Consider the following 20,944-nt stretch of genomic DNA (forward strand, 5'->3'; position numbering starts at 1 on the left):
CGGACTAGATGATCTGCTCAGGTCCCTTCCGACCCTAGAAACTATGAAACTATGAAACTACACATTCACAGCACAGAGCCAGGGTTAGGAAAGCCCAGCCACTCACTTCAATTCCAGGGCTGTGCTGTTCGTTCCCTCCTTTTCCTGCCCACCCCCAACTAAGCAACATACTCCCCATGGACCCACCATCCAACTTGACCCCTCAAACCCAGTATATATCCCAGGCCCTCCTGGACCTGCCAATCCTCCTCCCCAGGAATCCTAGTCCCCCTCAATCCTGCCAGCCCCTCTGCCCACCCTGACCAGTTTACCTAAGGCTCCCCACACTGCTCCTGGCAGCAGTAAATGACTGCACTCCTGGTCTAGGTTTAGGCAGCTTAAAGTAAATCACCTAAACCTAGACCAGGTACGGCAAATGTTTGCTTGCACCCGCCAGTCACCAATAGGACTAAATAGGCTCACAATTTACTCCTTACTTAGGTTGCTATTAAACTGCAAGAAGGTCAAAGCTTGTAATATAAACTGGGTATGATCTGAGTTCAGTCATTACATTCAGGCCAGGTACAGACATTACACATAACCTGGTAAAAGTACTCGGAAACTGGTCTACACCCACAACCGAACAGAAGTCTACTGTCCATAGACTGGTCTAAAAATGGCAGAACCCGGTCTAAGACAGACCTGGATCAATGTGGTATCAAACTTAAGTGATTTAGGTTAATCCAGTCTATCAAACTTCTGTACCAAATCCTCTAAGGACTCAAGTTAGGTCATAGTCAGCTGGCATCCCAAGTGCTTTTGAGAGCTCCTGCTCTCCCCTTCTCACACGGAGGCATACATGGAGCAGAAGTCCCAGCCACACCAGCCCCCCAGCTGTGCTGGTTCAAGTCTGGGAGGGCCAAAGTGGGGGCCTCCACTCTCCCCCCACCACTGCTGATAGCCAGCTGTTGGTGGGGGGGGGGGCAGGGATGGGGAAAATGGGTCATGCTGGCCAATCAGAGGTGGCTGGCTGCTCAGATGGGCTCGGCATTTTTAGCAGCCTGCTAGGAAGCAGGGAGGAGTGCCCCCAGCCAGTGCAGGCAGCCTGCATGCCCCCTCCTATGAAAGGGTGAACATCTGTTCTGATAGCTCCTGACCTAGCTTAGGGTGCTTAGGGTAAAGTGTGAAACTTAGATCGATTCTGCCTCTGGCTTTTTGAATGTCTGTACCTAGCCTTAGTCTCACTTGATCCTTAAGCTGACTTGCTTTATTTAATAGTTTTTTATTTAGTAGTTTTATACCTTTGTTACTAAAGGCTACTATATTAAAATTTTAAGCCAGTGTGCACAGTTACAGGTCTACTTTTATGAATAATATATACAATATGAAGCTCTGGATTTGAATGACATTCTATTTAGCATCCAAAGAAATTAAAGTTTTTGCTTGGGGGAGTGGTGGGACTCTGGTGTGGCTTACCTGTGAACCCATATCACCAGTAGTACTGTCACATGATAAAGAAGACGAGGCATTCCCCACATTCCTTATCTGAAGATATCTAAACTGTTGACATAACTGAACATGTTTATTTGACAGACCCTCCTGCATCCTCAGCTTCAAACTCTGGATGACAAAACCAAGCTCATCTAAAAAATCTGATCTCCGTTACCACCAGTAACTCTGTCTATCTTACCAGGCCCAGAAGGTGGCAAAGTCAGCATGATTGTTTGCTCCCACATCTCTCATGCCACACCAGTAAGATAGCTAGAACCTCGCCTCTGTGATGCGAAAAAAGAATCTACTTGCACAGTAGAAAAAACTGACTTGGTCTTTGACCAATACTTGATCACTGCACACAGATTTTTTTATCCTTATTCCCAGAGGTCTTCACAGATCACCTGTCACATCTCTTTCAACCATCCACATTCCACCAAGTGCAAAAATGAACCGCCACCAATTTCCTTCCTTCACATTTCTTAGTGATTTCCCTGAGAAACACCCCTGAAAGCTTCTGTTGATGAGACATGAAGATAAGAATTATATTTACAGTTATATTTCTAGCTTTCCTATTTTTATATTTATTAATTATTTCTACTTGTTGGAGATTTATTTTCCAGTCCCACAGACTGGAAGGCATGACATAAATTTATATTTATAGTGTTTCAGAGACAGTTTACTTTGGCTGTGAATTATCCCATGTTTTAAGGGACATAAAATGATAGAGTGAATCCTGCTGTGCAAAACATACACTGTACGTAGATTATTAAAATGGAATGAGAAATCAGGATTTGAAAGTCAAACAAATTCTTTTAGTAACAGTAGTTCTTAACTGGAATTACATTTGAATGAAAAAGCTGAAGAAAACCGCTCATCACTTTCCTACTGAAATCCAAAAAAATTCAATAAATTTGCCTGAAAACACACACACAAACATAACTTTCTACGAACCTCTAGCACAGCATAAATGAATATTTTTGAATAATTGGATCAAGCCTAATTCTTGATATTTTAATTGCATCAATAAATATTACTTCAATTAAGCAGCAGTGGCAAGATACAAGAGCAGGTTTTTAAATTTTTATTTTCATAACAAAAACATTCTCTAGATGTGGCTATTTAGTACTTTACAACACTGTAGGTAAAATCTCGGCTCCACTGGTTTTCACACTTTACCATGCCTGACAATGTGACAAGAGGACAAATCAGTGAAATTAAATTTGTGAAAATTCAGAACCTCCTGCTTACTAAAACAGAACCATATCAAGTAAAGAAAAACCATAATGTTAAAGCTGTGAGGTTTTTTTCACTCAGCAGTGAGGTTACAGGATGTGGCTCAGGTACAAATGATTTGCAGATGAAATAAAGCTTCTTGCAGGTGCAGAATTTCAGTCCTTTTTTTGAGAAAACAGTTCAAATGTTGGAAGAATTCTATAGTTCCCCCCTGAAACCCTAGGCCTGATCTTTCACCTTCCCTAAAGCTTCTCCTTATTAAGGCCTGTCTCCTATCAGGCCTTACATCTTACTCTGATGCTAGTATTTCCTCGACCTTTCATTTCTCTGATGGAGCTGGTTTGCTTTTTCAGCACTATTTCTGAGCTGTTACATGGCCCTTGATTATTTGATGCAGGTGGTTAGTCAGCAGCTTGAAAAAGGGTGCTGTGTTGTATGCATATCTCTCAGAATCATTTATCTTATTAAAGATGGTTGGAAAGAAAGAATTTTAATTTATCTCAGAGGACAATAGTGTGAGTTTTCACTAAATACAGATTATAAAAGGCAGTGAAATACTCAAACTGGTCACTACAGTGGAGTTCAAAATCTCCTGCACATATTATTGTAAACCTATGAGGCACTTTGCAGAGGGAAAAAGAACAGGATGTACTCACCTACACAAGGCCACTTCAAGGACATGCAGAGGCCAGGCACATGCAATTGAAACTCAAACACTGGACTGTTGCCAGCAGTACTATCTAATCATACCCAGGCTACAATGCACTTGGCTAATGGTGAATTTCAGAAAACATTTAACATGACAAAGAATGCCTTGCATTCAAAAGCTAGTCAAACTGTATCCTAACCATGCAATTGGTTCAAAAGAAAATACCACCCACAAAAGAAAATTTTCACAAAAGAAATTTATCGCCAACTCTAATGTACAGGCAGTCCTTGACTTACAACGTTTTGAGTTACGTTTTGCACTTAAAACGTTTATAAATTGACATGGTTTCAACTTTCTGGGGTCCGTTTCGACTTTACAGCGCTTGATCTGACACCACACCTTGTCAGTGAAGAAGTTTGCCTTGTTGCCCATCTCCCTGGAGAACATCTTCCCAAATTTCCTTGGACACTTTCTTTAAGAAAACAGACAAGACTCCAGAAAAACCTGTAGCTGAGACTCCTGAGAAGACTCCAGCCAAGAGCCCTTCAAAAAGTCCAGTAAAGTCACCCCAAAGAAGTCTTTCCAAATCAATATGATTGCTATTTACAATATAAATACATTAATGTAGCTATATTACCCATCTATAATTGATTGATTATATTATTCATCAATAATTAAGTAATTGTCAGCAGTTTGAGGTGCAGTTTTCCAGAAACCCCTGCACCTATCTCCTTGAAACTTGGCAGGCTTTGTGGCCTCAGCAAAAGCTACCTTCCTGCAGTTTTCACCCCACTGTGGCTTAAAACACACACGACATGAGTTTTGCTTTCAGGACTTTGAAGTGCAGTTTCCCAGAAACTCCTGCACCTATCACCTTGAATCTTGGCATACATCATGCTCTCAGCAGAGGCTACCATCCCTGCAAGTTTCATCTGAATCAACCAACAGACAACAAAGTTATAGATATTTTATTGATTCCACATTATACCCTTTGGCCAAATCACTGAATCTTTTTCGAAGTGATTTGGAAGCTCTGAATTGATTTGGAAAGCCTAAAACTAGCAGCGATTCAATTCACATTCATAGATTCAGCCTCTGAATCATCTCCAAATCTGAATTGTGATCTGAAGCTCTACACAGGCCTACTCAGCACTTAATAGAGCAGGAATGAAATCTTGACCTCACTAAAGTCAAAATTCTTACTACCTACCTTCCATAAAGACAGAATGTTATCCTAGGTCTCTCTGGTATATCCTATGACACAAAATAGGAACTATGCAGCACAGCCAATCTAAGGAAAACTGTGGCTGATCGTATGATAATTTCCAATGACTCTATCCAGTATTAATGTATCTAAGTATATATTTCACTAATTATTATCTATTTGTAATAGACTGAACTAACAGAATCAGAAAAACAGATTCAAATTTTGGCCTATCACAAAAATTTGCATGGAATAGCAGCAAACTATCAGATAAGGTGAAGACGTGAATCTACAAGAGTTGTGTGCTGTCGTCTCTGCTTTATGGTTTAGAAATGTGGACTACATATGCTACGCGTATCGAGATACTGAACAGCTTCTACATGAGACGTCTGCGTAAGATACTGAAAATAAAGTGAGTACCGAACACAGAGGTACTGGAGTGTGCAGGACTGATGCACTTAGAAACCACTAGCAAAGAGAGGAGGTTGGGATGGATCGGCTATGTCAAGAGAACGGGAGGAGACCGTATCCCCAAGAATATTTTGTGTAGCAAGATACGAGATGGCTCTAGAAAGCGATGTTGCCTCAATGGCAGGGCCATGATGTGTGCAAAAACAAAGTTGTTTAATATCAACGTAGAAAGCTGGGAGGAGCGTGCAGAATCCCACCCAGTATGGAGGGAACATCTGGCATTAAGTGCTACTCAACATAAAGGGGCTTGATCCAGAGGTGGGAAGCAAAGTGAGAAAAAAGAAAGCACCATTTTGTAAACTCGGATTCTAACTCAAACAGCACATGGGTCTGTGAAACCTGTAACAAGCTGTCACTTTTGAATTGGGCTTGCAGGCACAAACAGTTTCAGCCAGCATTTGACTAAACCTCTTACATCCACACCACAATCCAAAGGATTGATGGTTGCCCACTAGTTTATGTTGTAAAACTGACTAATTAGAGCAGAATTAAGAGGAGTAATAATGCCAGAAGGAGCCTTATTAGCTTAATCACGTGCATCAAGACAGAAATATCAGAGCATCAGTCAAAATTTGTAAGGCATTTGAGAAAAACAGTGCATATTAGGAGAGGAGAGGAATATTTAGCCTTGGTGATTGCAATGCACTGAACCTTGGAATGAAGATACTGACCTTGGAAAAAAGCTTCAATTAATTCAAAGTGTAGTCGTCACCTTCTCAGTAATACAGGTCACTAAAGAACACATCACCCCCATGCTCAGGTCACTCCATAGGCTGTGTCGAATATGAGGTCAAATTCAAGGTCTCCTTTCTAATTTTCACAGCCCTCCATGGGTTTGGCCTGAGCTACCCGAAAGGAGTGTACCACGCTCTGGAACTCTGACACCTCACATTAGCTATATTCTTAAGCAACCGTATGACTGTTCACAGAAGAGAAATGTGTAGAGGCAGCACACACCACACAGGAGGTTTTTTGGCTGCTGGCTCAACATCAACCTCCTGGCTCCTAGTATTTTTACTATTTCTATATAATGTTCCAGTACAGAATCTTCTATTTCACTTTAGGTTTCCTTCTCCAACAACGAAGAACTAAATCTTATTTATATTTAAGGGTGGGAGGAATGAAACAGGATTAGCACATTCCTACTGCCTGAGGAAGGGTGCTTGTGCCCAAAAGCTTGCAAAGAACATTTTTTCAGCTACTCAAATGGTCTAATACAAGATGTCACATCTACCCAAAAAAGCTTGCCTTGCTGTGTTTTATACATTTTGATGATTTAAGTGGCTCTTTAAGGAACACTTGGCTGGAAGGGCCCTCCTGGACCATCAAGTCCAGCTCCCTGTGTTTGCAGGCAATCATTAACCAGAAGAATTCTTTCCATCAGCATGTACAATTCAGTGCAAGAGTAAAAGAGATTCAGATTGTTTACCTCCCAATACTTTGTTTGGAAAATCATTCCAAAACTCCACTTTGATAGCTAGAAATCTTCTCATTTCTAATCTAAAGTTATCTATAGCTAGTTGTAGGTATTTGATCTCATGCTGCTGTTTTCAACCTAAAAACCTCCTCCTTTTCTCCATGTTCACCCTGTGAATCTATTTTTAAGGAGTGATCATATGTCTCCTTAATCTTTGTTTGGCTAAACTAAATGAACCAAACTTCTTTCATCTTTTTTTTTTTTCATAAGAAAACAACTCTAAATCCTAGCCAATTTTGGCAAGCCTTCTTTGAACTAGTTCCAGATTTGATTAATCTTTTTTGAACACTGGCACTTCAAACTTTTTTTTTGGCCTGCTTCTTTTATGTATTGTAAATAATGGGATTCTTCCCCTTTTTTGTTTTTATAATTGTGTTAATTATTTTAGATCTCTATTGTTTTATATCATTTGCTGGTGGTTTATTTACAAGCACATGAAAATCTCCACTTCCCAGTGTTTCGCTCTCATCTACTTTTGGTAGATGTCACAGTGCATTCCCTTACTGAGATGATTATTAAAATGGAAGCCACTGCATTTAGCCACAGCTCCTCAGTTCATAATAACTGAAAGTATGAAACATTTTTAAATGATTTGTTTATTTCCTAATAGATCACATATAACTGGTTTTCCTGCTTGTAATCATTTCAGACAGCAATTAAAAATAATCTTTTCCTTTCCTATCAGGTGTCCAGTTAGGAAATGGTGGACAGTCGTCTTGAACAAAGCTGTATTGATATTGTACATGCAATTGATTACCTCCATATTTAAAGTAGTACTGTCACATAATAAAAAAGACAAGGCATTCTCCCACATTCCTTCCCTGAAGATATCTAAACCACTACACAGGGGATTTATGCAGAATCTGGGAGAACAAAATCTTCCCTCATTTCCAGAGCAGAGGCAGTACATGAGGCCAGAGATATAACTAGCTAATTCTCCACTCTGGATAGTGCTGTGCAGGAGCAGCAGCTGGAAAGGATATGTAAAGGGACCTTCTTTTTGCTGCTGCTATATCTGGTGATCAGCTATTTAAACACAGATATTTGGTGACATCTGCCTCAGCAGCAGCAAACCTCCAGCTCTTGCTCCCTCAGTACCAATGCTCAGGGTACTGTGAGCTGCTACTGCTGCTGTGTACGCTTTGCTGCTGGAACTGGGGAAGGGGCAGGCAGGAAGGGAAGGAGGAAACAAAGGATGGGAGGGCAAGGCACACCCCTAACTGCATTCTGATGTGTCCACTCCCCTTTAGACAATGCCCAGGGCTCATGCCCCACTTGCTCAAACATTTTTACGCCACAGCATGAGGCACCCAAGTTCCTTTGGACTTGAGGGGACTGCAGCATGCCTCTGGGAAATCTTGAAGAAAGGTTCTGGCCAGTGATACTGTGTGTTGCCCAATAATCATAATGTTGGTCCCTTAACACCTAAACAGATCATCATCTGTGGTTAAGGGGAGAAGGGAAAATATACTTTAGCAAAGTCTAATATTCCATGAATCATGATAAAATTACCACTATAGCTATATTAGCATTTTACTTTTGAGATCACATGATGATATTCTCATCCTTTCATTCTAAGGATAGTGTATTCCATTATCTGTTCTCTGTTTCTTAGTTTTGGATGTGTTTGAAGTTAATGGTTTTCAAAACAAAGCTAATGAAATGTACACTTTTAAAGGAAGTGATGATGGTTTCCTAGACAACACAGCCAATAAAGCTAATAATCATGTTTCAACAATGGGTAGAAGTAGCACTTTTTATATTACTGCAAATAAAATGTATCGGAACTAATCTTTTTCTTAACTATCACACTAAGAAACAGTGGCATTATGATGCAAAAAAAACGCAAGTTTTTAACACAATTCATTTATTTCAATCACCCACTTTTAAGATGCTATGTTCAAGAAATAGTCACATGGCTTCTATTTAAACTAATTTTAATATAATGACCTATGAATATTGAAGAGGAAATCTTGAGTGGAAGTTTCTGCCTTTGGTGTTTATAAGCTCAGGACTTTTGGATTCAACTCCTGCTAAGGGGAAGAGGAGCCAAAGAGAGAACAAAAGGAAACAACAAATAAATAAATATATATATAACAAAGAATGAACACTTATACTTTATATATATTTTTTAAAATCTTGTTTTTAGGAGGAAAAGGGTAGAGGAAGGATGTGGTGGAAAGAGCATTGGGAGAAAACTGAATTCTATTTAGGATTTCATCTTAGTTTTTTCTTTGAAAATATAATTTTGATCAAGGTTTCTTCTGGGTCACTGCTGCTTTTTGTTGCACTATCAGCAGATTCCAGCTATTTCAGGTATTACAAGCCAGGAGAGAATCACTCTAACCTGTGGGGAATTTTCAGTATGGCAGAGCACTCATTGGCCTAGGTGGTAGTACTTCCTTCAGAAATAATACAGCTATCAACAGTAGCAAAAAGGAAGTAGGAAGAAATACAACCAAATCAAAATATATTTTTATTTACTTTGGTGGTTAATAGCCAACATGGGCAATTACTATTTCTAACATCTTGTGCAACATGGGGATCTAAGAAAACTATATGTAGCCTCTTTTAAGTAGCCAAAAATGGCAGACTACTCTGTTCTTGAGTCAATTCAGTGGTGATGAATTTCTTTGGCATTAAGAAGGCTTGTACAGGGTCTTTTTAAAGCTCATGCTAGGTGTGCTCAGTAGAGTTGACTGAAGACGGAACAGGAATCTTATTTCAAAATAGGTAAAACAGACAGATTTGTAGTATCTTGGCGAGGTGACAGAATACCAGATTGTTTTAAAAACCCTGCCTTATTTTACAGCAGGTACCATATCTGAGTACCATTGGGTGCCTATGGACATATGCGGCTGCTGCTCCAACGGGCTGTGATTACAGCACATCGGGGCAGACACGATTGTCAAATGAGCTTCAGTTAAAGCTTTTCTGTCAATATTTTGAAGCACAGGATACTGAATACACGAGGCATTGTGGCCACTTTAATGCTCCCTTTTTCCCCCATCCCCAGAGCATGTGTAAAGACACCCATTGAGTGTACTGGTAGAACAGTCAAAGGTTGTTTGCTCATGGTCATTGTGTCCAAACTAAAGGATAGTCAAACAAGTTGCTTCACTTTTCCATGCCTTCATTATTATTTTACAGTTAAGGAAATACCTTACATCCTTCATAAACTGCATTGGAATGTATCGATAAAAATAAGTTATACAAAAGTGACTATTATTTGAAACGTTTTAAAGTTTTATAAAATTGCTTGATTTCCGCTAAAAATCTGAAACTGAATTTTTCAATATGCTGCTGTTTTCCTTGAGGTTCTTGCTTACCTCGAAAAGAAAGATGATAGTGTATGTATGTGTATGTGTGGCTAACATAACAACACTTATTCAAAATTATACAAATTCAAAGGTAACACACCAATAGCGAATATTTATTGACAGAAGTAGATAACATTTCTTCTTAGTACATTCTTATTTACCAGCCTCATCCTTTGAGTCAAATCTGCTGTGTCTTTGTACACAGGTAAATGAAATTTCAGTGTGCCAGCTTTCCAGCTTTCCTTTGCATTCTACGTGACAGATCCTGCCGTCACTCAAAAAGCAAATGCATAGAACACACATTTTAACTTCTTTATTAAAAAACACTTAGAAAACCAGGGTCTCATATAAATCATCTAAGTCAGGTGTTAACAACCTAAGACCCACAGAGCTACTGGATGTCTTGTGAAGCTGGGGCCTTTGCCTGCTCTGCAGCTGGACACTGCTCATGCCGTAGTGGAGTCGGGTGGTGGGGCCAAGTGGTAACAACCGGAGCCTAGTGCTGGCCTGGGTCAGACACAAGTGGGATCAATTTGGCGGCCACTAGAAAACACTGCTGATTGTTAGTCTAAGTCAATGAAGACACACTGGGCCAATACAGCAAAGTATTCATATACAAGACTGAATTATTTATCTATGGCTGCAGATTAAAATCTAATCTAATCACATGAAAGGATCTGAATCCAGCTCAGAGCTACTGCAACAGATCTTAGTAAAACCACAACTTTAATTATAAAGAGAAATCTTATAGTACTGATGTTGATGACAACATTTCAACTAGGCCTCCAAAATACTGCTTCAGTTTTTGCAAATAACTTAACACTATGATATTACCAGGGATCGCTTTATGTATTACATGCCTGGGCCTTGATTCTGCTCTCATTCAGTTAAATGGAAAAATGTTCCATTAACTTTAATGGTACACAAAGTAAAGGCAAGAAAGCATGCATTTCCATACCCTTTTTTCAAAGAAAATTGATAGTTTGCCCCAAGTCAGTCATTGATGTACCAGAGAATTGTGAAGATTTACAAGGAAACACTCAACAAGGTTCCAAAACTACATTCATTTATTCAAATTTAGTAGATAAAGAAAAACTGAATGAAAATATATTTTCAAAAGGTTGTTCCTGAATTACATTTACAGAAGTATTACATTTTTAAAATTCTGAAGCAGATGGACATTACAGAATTTAGAGAGACAAAGAACCAATTTAATAGCCAATAAATGCTAATGACAAATTATAATAAATGCAATTAAATTGGGTTTTCCTCCCTACAGTCTGTTTAATTAGAATCCATACTTGATAACATACTGTAGAAAACTGATTTTGGAGTAAAAATAAATAGCAGCACTGTAGCCAGTCAATGTAATGTGCACAAAAACAGGATTCAAAATGACTATTCAAAACTTAAGAAAACTAGGAACAATGCATATTTTTAGGAATAAAAAACCTGAATAAGTTTCTTAAATGATTAATATTAGAAACATTTTCAAGACCTTCCTAGAATATCACACAATGAACTTCAATAGTTATACATGCTACAAATTCTGACCAGCTATAACAAATTTAGTATATTTTAGTATAACACCTTCACAGACAGCAGCTTAATTCACCATGTGAATAATGTCCACTTGGACACACATACAAATTCCAGATAAAGGCCCCTGTATATCTGTTGATGCCAATGGGTGCCATTCATCTAGCACTTGATAAACAGCAATTATAACAGCTACTCCACAGATCCTGCATGAAGTATGAAGCTTAGCTTCGAAGACCATCTAACTTTGTTAATTTTGTACACACAATCTATTCAAACCAGTTTTCCTTTAATAGGAAGTGTACAGCATCATCAAATCCATTTTGGAACAATGATTCCATTTTCTTCTGACTTGGTGGAAACAGAGCTTGATTAAGTCTTATCAAGTTAGCTACGGACAACTAGAAGAGAGAGATATTTCACATTTGAATTTGTTCACATCTAAAACTACTTGATTTTCTTGTTCTCTATTTATTTCTTAAGCATAAGAAAATGATGTTTCCAACAATCTGAGGACTATTCAGGATACACTTGTGATTATTAAGGTGTAAGTGTAGATATAAGCAGGGATCCTGGTTTTCTCCAATTAAAAACATTCACAATTTTCAGGTTAAAAATATAGATTTATGTATTAGTGGTGTTTCATTTTAATCATGGAAACATGTGGATTTTGGGTTACTTTTTTAAACCCCAAAATTGGGGATTTTTTTTTAAATCAGAGAAAACCAGGAACCCTGATAAGTATGCTCTCCATGTCTTTATTTATGGTTATGATGGCTTTAGCTTCTTCAGTAACAGGCTAATTCTTCAGAAAAGATAATTAATGTAGTTATAACAAAGATTGGGAAGAGCAGCCTTGGGCAATGGCTAAATTTTTGAGGGCTTTAAACCAAGTACTAACAAGGATGGTAAAAACTTACCTATAATTGTGCAATTAGGATTCAAGGGATAATGTAACTGGAAATCCCACATTGAGCGGATGCAGCTTGTTTTAGAAATATTGGTATTGTAAAAGAATAGGAAGTGCTCTACTGTATGTCAAGAATTATATACTTGTCCCAAGGTCCAAGAAAAATGAGTGTAAGATGTGTTTAACCTACCTCAGCAAAGTTAAAGTGAGAAAAAGAAAAGTGCTGGGGGTCTACTATAAATTCACCAAATCAGGAAGAAGAGGGGGGACAAGAGATTCTTCAAATGCTAAAATTTTTTAGTAATAATAGTAATTATTAGAAATAATGAACTACTTAAAATTTCTCCAATTTCTGTTGGAAGAAAAAAAAAATGTAGAAAAACAAAATACCCAAAGTTGTTAACATTCTCAGCAGACGATTTTCTTTCAGGAAGTTTGGGAAACAACAAGGTCATCTATTTTGCATCTGTTTCTGCCCAACAGGGGTAAACTAGTTTAGAACGTGGAAGTGGTTGGAAGCTTCAGATGAAGTGGTCATGATATGAGAGAATCATTAATGTAGGAAAAGGATGTCATGAGAACACCAAAACAAGTATATTAGACTTCAAAAGGGCTAAATTAGGTAAGAACCACAGGTAGACAAAATAAAAGGAAAAAAAAGAAAAGAGAGCTGGCACAATGCTGGAAGCCTGTCATCATGCTATTTGACACAGGTTAAAAGATAATAATCATCAGCAAAGAACATGTTAGAGTCTTGTTACACATTAATTTTAGGCAGCTCTTAACCCCTGGATTGTTCACACATGCACAAATTATATTAGTTTTAAGCACACTTTAGACAGCTTAAAGTTACACCAGTCCAGGGCAGGTTTATCTCTGGTTGGCGCTACCCAGCTAGTGTTCCATTAATGTGTGGCCACTGCCCACAGATGAGCCACTCGAGTTGCTTTCCAGCATCTCAGGATGAAGTGTCCCATCCCCTTCCCCACTCTTCTGTTTTGTGTGGACAAACCTTCCACTCCTTGAACTCTATTGCCCTGGAGGGTCAGGGGGGAAGGTGTGTTCTGGCACCAAGTCAACTTTCCCTCCGGCCCCCAGGAGCATGACTTTCCCACGACCAGGAGCACAACTCCATGCAAACAGCCTGCAGAGCACATACCCGCTAGCCAAACTGCAGGGTGTGGACAGGTCTGGGAGCGAAGTAGGGAGTGGGGGGGGAAAAAAAGAAAGAAGAAAAAAAAAAAAGGTAGTGGCTAGATCGCATCCCTGTCAGCTGGGGCTTCCTTCCTAGGGCAGGGACAGTAGCTGCCCACAAGGAACCTTCCCTCACTGGTCTCAGCCACCCCAGGAGGCATGGCCAGCACACAGCATGCCCACACTCCAAACCCAAGTCCCAATTTATTAAACCATAAGACCTTCTTTAATTTATTTTCCCTTTCCTTGCAACCCCTGCTTAGTGCTCTTAATTGGTTCCTGAAAAACTGATCATTAAGTGAAATGAGCATTAAGCAAAACCAAAAATATCTGATGACCCATGATGACAACTGCAAGTTTTTTTTTAATGACCCAAGATGGTGACCATGAGCATTATAATGAAACTCACTGAGAGCTAAGTGAAATCAGGTATCAATTTAAAATGAGCATTATAGCTAAATAGCACGAAGTGAAACAGAGTTGAGCAGCAGCTACCTGTATATCTTTTTGAATTTTTTATTTTATCCTTCAATGGCCAACTTCCTTCATTTCACCACTCATCCCCCATCCTCATTTCCTTTCCACCTCCCATTTCATTACCCACCCCCATCCCATTAACTTTCTACCTTCCAGCTTCATGTTCAACCCATCTCTCTCACACACCCCCACTTGAACAGAGATAAAAGCCTGTCCTGACTCACCAGCTCTCTAGTGGTAAATTGCAGCTATAGGTCCTAGTCAGGCTCCTACTCATGTGCCCTCTAGTGGAAAGTCAGAGCTCTACAGGTCAACGACAGTCAGACTTTTTTAGTGTTACGGTGCGATTGCTTCAAACTTAAGTTATAACTCACATCAATGAACATTTAAGCAGCTCAAAGTGCAACATGAAACAAGGTCCTTACAGAAAGTCTGACAAATCTGAACAAGTTTCAGTCAGCAAAGCCTACTAGAACTTAGTTTAAGTGTACTGGCAGAAACAGCTAACGCGATCTTGGAGCCACTGGCAAGAATACTTGCAATCGTCCCCCACTGGGATGACAGCAACTTTCTTCAAAGACAGGAAAAAGGATAACCCAAGGGAATTGAACTAGTCAGCATGACTTCAATTCCTAGAAAGTTAATAATTCAAATGATAAAATAATCAGTTTATAAACATCTGGAAGATGAAGTGAAAAGAAAAAAAAATTATAAGACAGACAATACAGATCTGTTAGGAACAAATTATACCAATCCCACTTGATCTCCTTTGACAGGGAGAGGTGGTTAGCTATGTTAGTTTGAAGTAAGGAAGAAGGCAAGGCTAGATGGCACCTTGGGCTAGATACAGATATTCAGCAAGCCCGAGGCAGAACTGATCCAAGTTATGTGGTTTTCTGTAAGCAACACAGTTGCGATCAGTTGTGAACAGGACACACATTCACCCTTTGGTGGGGCGGAGAGGCTCAAATCGTAGACTGATTTAAAAATGGTGGAACCCATCTATGTGCACCAAACTTCTTTTCTGTTACAGGTATAGACAGGTTTCTGTACCTCGCCTTAGACACTAATCACAGAGAGAATAAGCTTCTGTAGGCAGCAGCCTACTTTATCAAATATTACCTGGTGAAGCAGCCTGTTTCCTACAAAGACTTAGGCCTCTTAAATCAGTTAGTGTCTAACTGGTGCCAATCTGTCCTACCTTTCTGATAAGTTTGATGGATAAGGAGAAAGCAGTGGGCAAACATGGGCTTAGTTTAGGCTTTAAGTACCTGAACTCCATATTACACATGGAGATATGTGGGACAGACAGAACTACTGTTAAGTTATATATATTAACCAACATATAATGGATTAAATAATCATAAGTAAGGCAGAAATATTTTTTAAAAAGTTTATGTCACACTGGCTGGAAATCTCAAGTAGGGCTCCACAAGGGCCTGTCTTCAGTCCAGTGGTGCTTAACATTTATTAATGACTTGGATACAGTCATATAGTCAAATCCGGATGTGGATGCAAACAGTTTTAAGACAGAATTAAAATTCAAAGGGATCTTGATAAATTTGAAATGTGAACTATAGATGACAAAATGAAAGTCAACAAAAACAACTGTAAGGTTATACGTAAGGAAGGAAAAAGCAAAATTTTTGAGATTGGGAGTAACAAGCTTGGCAACAGCACTTTTGAGACTGACTGAGATTATGGCAAATCACGAACCAAATACAAATCAACATTAAGCTGTTGTAAAAAGAAACAAATGTCTTGCGTTTTGCATTTGGATTGCATTAATAGAGTATCACGTGCACGACTTAGAAAGTAGTACCACTATTCAGTGCTAATAGGCCTCAGGTGGAAGAGCATGTTCAGTTTGGGGGCACTAGATTTTAAGGATTGTGTATAGAAACTGGAGACAGTGCAGAGTCAGACAGAGATGATAAAGACGTTCAGTCACATGAAAAAAGGATGAAGGAACAAGGTATATTTATTTTGGAGGGGATGAGGATGGAAAGCACATAGCAACTTTCAGATATTTTGAAAGGCTACTATAAAGAAAATGGAAAAATGTTCTTCATTTTTTGACAAACACAGGAATAAGTAAAGAGGTGATTTTCTTTATGTATTAGTAAGTTTGATGCTGCAAAAAGTGCGGCCAGCTCTGGCATCCACGTTTTAAGAAAAATCTGGACAAAGTAGGAAAAACAACTATAAAATGACCTGAGGGCTGAAGAAAATGCCTGTAATATGAAATATCAAGAGTTCATCAAAAGGAGGACTGAGAGGTAAGTTGATTATTATATGAACAATTATAACAGAGAAAGTGTCAGATAGTAAAAGACTCCCACATCATGGAAGAAGACATAACAAGAACTAAGGGTTAGAGGCTGAAAATATACAAATTCAAAATATAAATAAGGCACAAATCTTTAACAGTGAAAATAATTTAGTCATCGGAACAGAGAAAGCTGCACCTCTTCATTTTGTGAGGTCTTCAAAACAAGGATGGGTTGCTTTCTAGAAGATAATTTAGCTAAAGAGAAAATAGTCCTTTAGTCGAACTGAAGTTATTAGATTCAGTACAGAGGTATTTGAATTAATTGGTCTGCAATGCATGTGTAAGGTTTGTCTAGACAATTCAGTGTTTAAGGTCAGAAAGGATCATTACGAAGATAGGAAGGTTCTTAGCCCTTGCCTAAATGGTAAAATTGACTGGGATATCTACTCTAATAAATAAACTAATCTGCAAAACTTAAAATAATTAAATTTAAAGTTTTCAAACATTTCTTCCATTACTAAATCTATTTTAAAATGAAAACAAATGACTCACCATTAGATCTTGTTTTGCAACTTTAACATAGAGATCTACATGGCCTTTATCTTGTGGACAGATATCTAATCGACCACTGAAAGGAGAAATAGTCACTGTCCTTCCCACAGGCAGGATAGGGAGGCCATTGGTAAGACCGCCATCAATCCATTTCTGTTGGAAAATAAAGTAATCTTTAAGTTACAGGTTGACAACAGGTGAACCTTCTCCTTTGCCCTTTCACACCTAAAACTGATTTAAACACTGCTGTACTTCCTCTTCAGAACACTACAGAATACAGTGGGTGGGTCTACATGTGCATTTACGCTAGGTTAAATTCACTGTGCAGTAAGCAGGAATAGGCTGACATCTAGACATACAGGGGTTAAAACGCATTAACACTGTGCGTGGACTGACTTGGGACTAAAGTTCAGTTCTAAGTCAATCCATACACACTCTGTTACTGTGCAGTAACGCATCTATAGGTGTATTACTGCACAGTAACTACTCAGGCACAAATGTGATACCTGTATGATGCAGGTATCAAATTTACGCTCAAGTTGGTGTACGTTGCCATATTTGCTGCACAGTATGGGTGTGCATGGGTAGCATAATTTTGATTACTGTGCAGTAAATGCACATGTGTAGATGTGCCCAGTTTGCTCTTTAATACCAGTCAATCCAAAATTCTAATGACTGGACAGTGAACAGAACTCATTGCTCATTGAGTGACTTACTTCACTAATTAGTTTCATATTTACTTGTTACCTAAACATTGTCTTAAACATTGAAATAAGGCTACTGCCCCCCCCCTCCAATTACTAGATGAAATGGCCAAGCCACCATCATCAGTAAGACAAAACCCTCCAAGTTATAGATATACCAAAGTTCTTCTTAGAAAATACAGAACTTGGAATACTATTACTACACAATTCTGTGAATATTAACTCAACCATTCAACAGGTTAACTTAAGAGAGAAACAACAACAAAAATCACTATATTTACACCTTTTGTTAGTAGTGTATAATGAGAATATGGATATAAAAAAACCGAAGATTACTTGAAATCTAGTTAGCTCCTAAAGTTGGAATTTCTACCTATTCATACATATCTTGGGGCTTTTACGTTGTACTTTTATTTAAACAAAGTTCTCATGCTGTTGGTGTTCTATCTTGCATTGAGTGGCAGTGGCGGCTATCCCACCCCTTTAATCTTTATGCAGCCTGAAGGGTACAAAGAATATTTATGTGGCCACAACAGTTATTCAACTGTGATATAACGCATAACTGTTCTTCAGAGTGAATCCAGTCTTCATACATGGGGTACATGAACCCCAAGAATTGAATCCGTGTAGATAATCCCCTCATTACTCATACAAATACCTCTGGATCACCAATGGAAGGGTAAGATGGTAGATTAGAGTGAGGGCAGCTATGCCAAGATCAGAGTGCTGCATGAAGCCATCTAATAAAAACATTGTACGATGCAACTCTCTAGATTAAAAGTTCCTCCCTTAAATAAGACCAGAAGCCTACTATAAAAAGCTTGTAAAATATACATCGCTGAAGTGTCTAAAAATGATTACTGTGTGCTCTGTAATAATTATTTTACAGTCTGTTCAAAGTTTGTAAGTATATCAGTTGAGATGTACTTTCAAGATTCTCAAAAATAAAACAAATAGATTTTATATATTTAGAGTCCAGTCTGAATTACTAAGACAACTTGATGATAGTTCCAGGCACAGAAGTGCACACATTGGCCCTTGGCAGACATGTGAATAAAAGTGTAATGGGATCCAGTGTATAATCCCCATAACGGTGCTTCCCGTCACGTCATACACCTTATTGCTAATGCAGGAGGAGTCTGGAACCCCAGGTTCCACCTGTACCAGCAAGTAGCAAGCTCCCATGGCTGGGATCACAATCAGCTGATCCAGGCTCCAGGTTGTGGGGACTCACCATAAGCTTCTGCTACTAGAAGCCCAATCAGCTGATCCAGGCTCCTATGTGTAGAAGCACACAGGGCTCCCAGACATGGGAGCACAGCCCATGGCTGAAAGCCTCATTCTGACCACACGTTCAATAAATGGCATGATGGGAACCAACCACAAAGTTATTACACATTTTAAGTGGCTTAGTCCTAATTTTATCATGCCATTTATTTCATTAGTGTGTGGCCAGCTAACAGCTTAAGACGTGATTAACTGGTTAATCACGTCTTAAGCACAACATGCGCCAGAGACTATTGTGCAATTTTGATTTTGAAACATATTATATCTCAAGCGATGGGAATGCTGAAAGGTGATTATTTATGAGGTCTTCATAAACATAAAAGAAACCAAACATAACAACATTTAATTTTACTATATTAAAACACATTAATTTTCTAAACCTGTTTATGGTAGTTTCATTACATTAATGAGTGTTGTGAGTTACTGCAAAGCTAATAGTTGATTTTACAGGCAATTGCTGTGGGAATTCAAGGACTTTTAAGTCTTCTACCATTACTTATCATTACCCAGATTGGTTCTGTTCTTTTAGAGAAACTACAGTTATTAAAAAAACTATTTTAATATAATCTATAAACAGGGCTTTCCAACTGGTGGCCCACAAAACACATGTGGCCCACAAGGGGTAAGTTGCAGCCCCAGGCTCCCACCCAGCTGACACTTCCCCTATCCTTTTGGCTGCACCAGCAGCTGGAGTCTGCAGGCTTCTCGTCCCTTATTTCTATGAACAAAAGCAAGAGGATAAGCTCTTATTAGAGCACTGAACTGTTAGCCTTTATGCTGTTTTAAGTACCCATTATTCAAGTGCAAAACAGTACAAATTTCCATCCACATAACAAGTGAAGATGAGAGCACTATAGGAGTTCAGTCAAAGAAGTAGTGTCTATTCTGTCTGGAAATAATTTAATGTGACAAGGGCAATAAACCAAGTCAGTCCTTGAATTAAGAGGTCATTGTTTTCAAGATCCTTGCAATGAAAGAGTAGCTGCTCTTCAACAGCTTCCCTGGAGCTCCTTAAACTCCATCCTTTGGTGGAACAGCTCCTCCTTTTTTGACTTGACATGCGTCAGAATGTCAGGATCTCAATACTGCGCTGTTAGACAGGAGGGCGTGATACAAAATTATATACACACATACAAACTACACATACACCACTATGAGTTCACACACACCTACACATACACAAACACGCACTTCTGTAGCTGTATATTAACACCAGGGGGAATTTGGGGTAACTTGGTGCTCAGGGTTACTTGAGGTCAAAGTGCCCTGGGTTTACTTAGGGTTACTGGTGCTGAGGTGGAAGCGAGGGAAAATGCCAGGGCTAGAGACAGCAAAGCAGGCTGTGGAGTCAGGGAAGGAAAACTGGGCGGCAGCGAGGAGGAGTGGCGGAGCAAGAGGTAAAGGGGTGGTGGGGCGGAAATGAGGGGTGGTGAAAATTGGGGTTTGGAGGAGAGCAGAGCCAGGGCTTTGGAGGTGGCAGAGAGAGAGACAGAACGAAGGTCAGGGGCGCAGACAGCAGAGATTGGAACAAGGCCAGGAGGTCAGTAAGACAAAAACCCAACTCAGGGTTCCAAAATAACAGTTTTACTAAACAGGCAACACACTACACAGCCCCATGAAGTTACCAGTTCCCACACATGCACAAACACTCCTCCCCCCACTCCACACACACACAATGGTAGCAGATGAGGAAAGGCTTAATGGAAGGATTTGAGGTCAAGGTATATAGAGACAGAGTTCAGGTCCCTTGCCTGGGGGAAGAAGGTGGGTAATAGCTACCTATCCCAGGCTGAGAGTTGATCCTTGATGGTCAACTGGGGTCTTCTCTAGCAAGGTGCTGTCTGGGGTGGGGGGGTGTTGCAGACAGGGCCTCTGGGTGGATAGGTGTCATGGCATAGCGCTGGTCCAGATGAGGAGGGCGTCCCAAGGAGGTGGTCAACCTGCGTCTCCTATGGGAAGGACATGCCCAGGCAAGGGCCAGTCCTGCTCAGATGCATACGTGCAGACCCAGGTGTCCTCGTTGTCTGGGGGAATACAATGGTGGGGTAGCTGGTTTCTGTAGGGTCTTTTGTCTTCCAAACGTTGGGTTCCTGTAGGTTCTTTATCTTTCAAATGCTGGGTTCTGTCTCTGTTCCTGAGTGAGTCAATGCAAGGCAATGGGCAGGTCATTGAGTTGATGGTC

At 39.5% G+C, this 20,944-nt stretch overlaps 1 protein-coding gene across 4 annotated transcripts in view; it reads right to left on the reverse strand.

Moving 5' to 3' along the window:
• Positions 1–10,877: 10,877 nt before the first annotated feature.
• Positions 10,878–20,944, reverse strand: part of PNPLA4 (patatin like phospholipase domain containing 4) — a 47,353-nt gene continuing 37,286 nt past the window's right edge. For all 4 annotated transcript variants that reach the window (XM_019525346.1, XM_019525347.1, XM_019525348.1 and 1 more), the window contains 2 exons: positions 16,772–16,924; positions 10,878–11,767 (listed from right to left, as the gene is read on the reverse strand). In XM_019525346.1, the coding sequence (XP_019380891.1) occupies positions 11,636–11,767; positions 16,772–16,924 (285 nt within the window). In that variant the 3' untranslated portion in view covers positions 10,878–11,635. The remainder of the gene's footprint in view (positions 11,768–16,771; positions 16,925–20,944) is intronic.

Source organism: Gavialis gangeticus, unplaced genomic scaffold, assembly GCF_001723915.1.
Source record: "Gavialis gangeticus isolate Ggan-Ray unplaced genomic scaffold, GavGan_comp1, whole genome shotgun sequence".
NCBI classification, from domain to species: Eukaryota; Metazoa; Chordata; order Crocodylia; family Gavialidae; genus Gavialis; species Gavialis gangeticus.